A 2,117-nucleotide genomic window follows, 5' to 3' on the forward strand; every position below is an offset into this window, starting at 1 on the left:
TAGTTACGCATCATTATTTTGAGATTAATATAACCCATGTTATTATGAGATTACTTAGTCTCATCATGACCTTTGAAAACTACAATCTTTTTTTCCTCTTAAGGTAACAGATTTTACAAGAATTAAGAGAAAATCTGTTGAGTGTAAGTTTTCCCTTATCTTGGCCGGAAATGCAATATATCACTCAAGTCTTGATAATTTAGAATCAAAATCAAAACACTCCAAAACCCCATACTCCTTGCTCTCAAAGTGATCAGATCATTAAGGAAAAAAAATGTATTTAATGAAATTAATGGATACATGTATTGTTTCGGCATCCTTCCAAATGCAAAGTGTTCAAAAAATTTTTCATTCTTTGATGATCAATGTAAAACTGTGATCTAGCTAATAAACTGAAGGAAAGAAACTAATGGAATTGACTATAAAATGACATAAATATATGCACATTACAAGGCTCAAATGCTTCCTATTTGCAGACTACAAATGCACTGATACTTTTCTGGTTTCTGCATTAGTCCTTACTTGGCTTTCCTGCTCCCTGGTGCGCACAGACTGAAGCAGGCCTTTAATCTCCATTTCATGTTCCACAGCTTGTTTGTTTCGGTCACTTAGAAGGTCCTGCAGCATCCTTTCCTTTTGCTGTAGACGCTGGCATAGCTCCTCTGCTATCTCCCTCTGCCCTGGTTCGAGTTTGCAGAGCAATGTTGCACTAAGATCCTAATACAGAAGAGACAGTGTAAATTTCTGGAGAAAAGAATAGCCTCTACTACATATCAAAGGGCTTATAAGAATCTACCATAGAAGAAAGAGATATGAGATTCTTGAGAATAAGTATCATATTTCGCTCATTTTCGTTTTTCTAGATCTAGCAGAGGCCTGGCACATAGGTAGCTATAAATACATGTTTAGAGAATGAATGCTAACAAGACAGAAAAGTACGTATAGTGGCAACTTACAATTGTTTTCCAAAATAAATTCTGTTCCTATTTGCTCAGGGCACACAATAATTAATGTTAGGTGAGGATAATTGGACACTCAGTTCATTTATTTATTTTCTCCCCAGTGTACCTTTATAGAGGGAGCACAAAATGATAAGCTGAAAAGGAATAATGAACACTGTATTTATTAGCATGGTGACAGTTTCTATTTCCATACTGAGAGATAGTACATGGTTATTGAAACTGTGGAGCCATAATGCCTAGGTTGAATACTGGATCTGCTACTTATTAGCTGTGTTACCTTGGATGACCTACTTAACTTCAGAAGTCTGTTTCCTTGTCAGTAAAACACGGATCATATAGTATGTCCCTCACAGATTTGTAAGGATTAATGAGTTAATATCCACTAAGCTCTTAAAACAGTACCTGACCTAGCATGAACCCTGTGACTAATAAAGGTTAGCTATCACATCATGGATGTATTTTTTAGATCTCATTAATCCTCATACGACTTCTTTGAGAAAGATAATTGCTACCTCAAGTTTACAGGTGTGACAAAAAGTCCCAGGGAAGGTCAATGACTTGCCCAGGCACAGAATGGAATTAAAGATGGGTCACTGGCCTCCCAGACCTCAAGAGGACTAATCCAAGGCTGAGATTACATAACCACTAAACCAACTGTCTTTTACTGAAGTCTTGCCTCCACTTCTTTGTTCCTGTCATGCAGAGATGTCTGTAACTGCTGAATGATACTCTCTTGTTCCTTCTGCCAATGGCTAAATTTGGTTTCCATTTCTTCTTTCAGCCACTGGAGGTTTTGACAGGTAGTAGTTAACTGTTCCACTTGCAGGCCTTTGGCCCTCAGGAGACTCTCCATACTCTACAGTCACAAAGAGAGGAACCATAAGTCAAAGAGTCATCCCGTACTGCTCAGGCTAAACAAGAAATTAGATCCACCTTTAAATTCTCTCTTAAATTATTTTCTATCTATCAACTTTTTTTGTAAGAGAAAGCTTAGTACCTAATCTAACAATACTAATATTAATCTATTTTTGGTTTTTAGGAACTCTTACCTAGTTTGTGGGGAGATAAATATAGAGTACATGATAAAATGAAGTACTCTGGAGGAAGTATGCTATGCTATAGAGAAAGTGAAGGACTTCTTTAAAAAGTGGCAGA

General features: G+C 36.8%; 1 protein-coding gene across 1 annotated transcript in view; it reads right to left on the bottom strand.

The window, feature by feature from the left end:
• Window positions 1-1,817, bottom strand: part of LOC105809623 (myomegalin) — an 88,861-nt gene extending 87,044 nt beyond the window's left edge. Inside the window, exons 1-2 of the mRNA XM_012643459.1 lie at window positions 1,639-1,817; window positions 523-717 (exon numbers count right to left, since the gene is read on the bottom strand). Coding sequence (XP_012498913.1) covers window positions 523-717; window positions 1,639-1,815 — 372 coding nt within the window. The 5' untranslated portion in view covers window positions 1,816-1,817. The remainder of the gene's footprint in view (window positions 1-522; window positions 718-1,638) is intronic.
• Window positions 1,818-2,117: the final 300 nt, after the last annotated feature.

This window comes from Propithecus coquereli, unplaced genomic scaffold (assembly GCF_000956105.1).
Source record: "Propithecus coquereli isolate 6110/MARCELLA unplaced genomic scaffold, Pcoq_1.0 Scaffold197, whole genome shotgun sequence".
In the NCBI taxonomy this organism is placed as follows: Eukaryota; Metazoa; Chordata; class Mammalia; order Primates; family Indriidae; genus Propithecus; species Propithecus coquereli.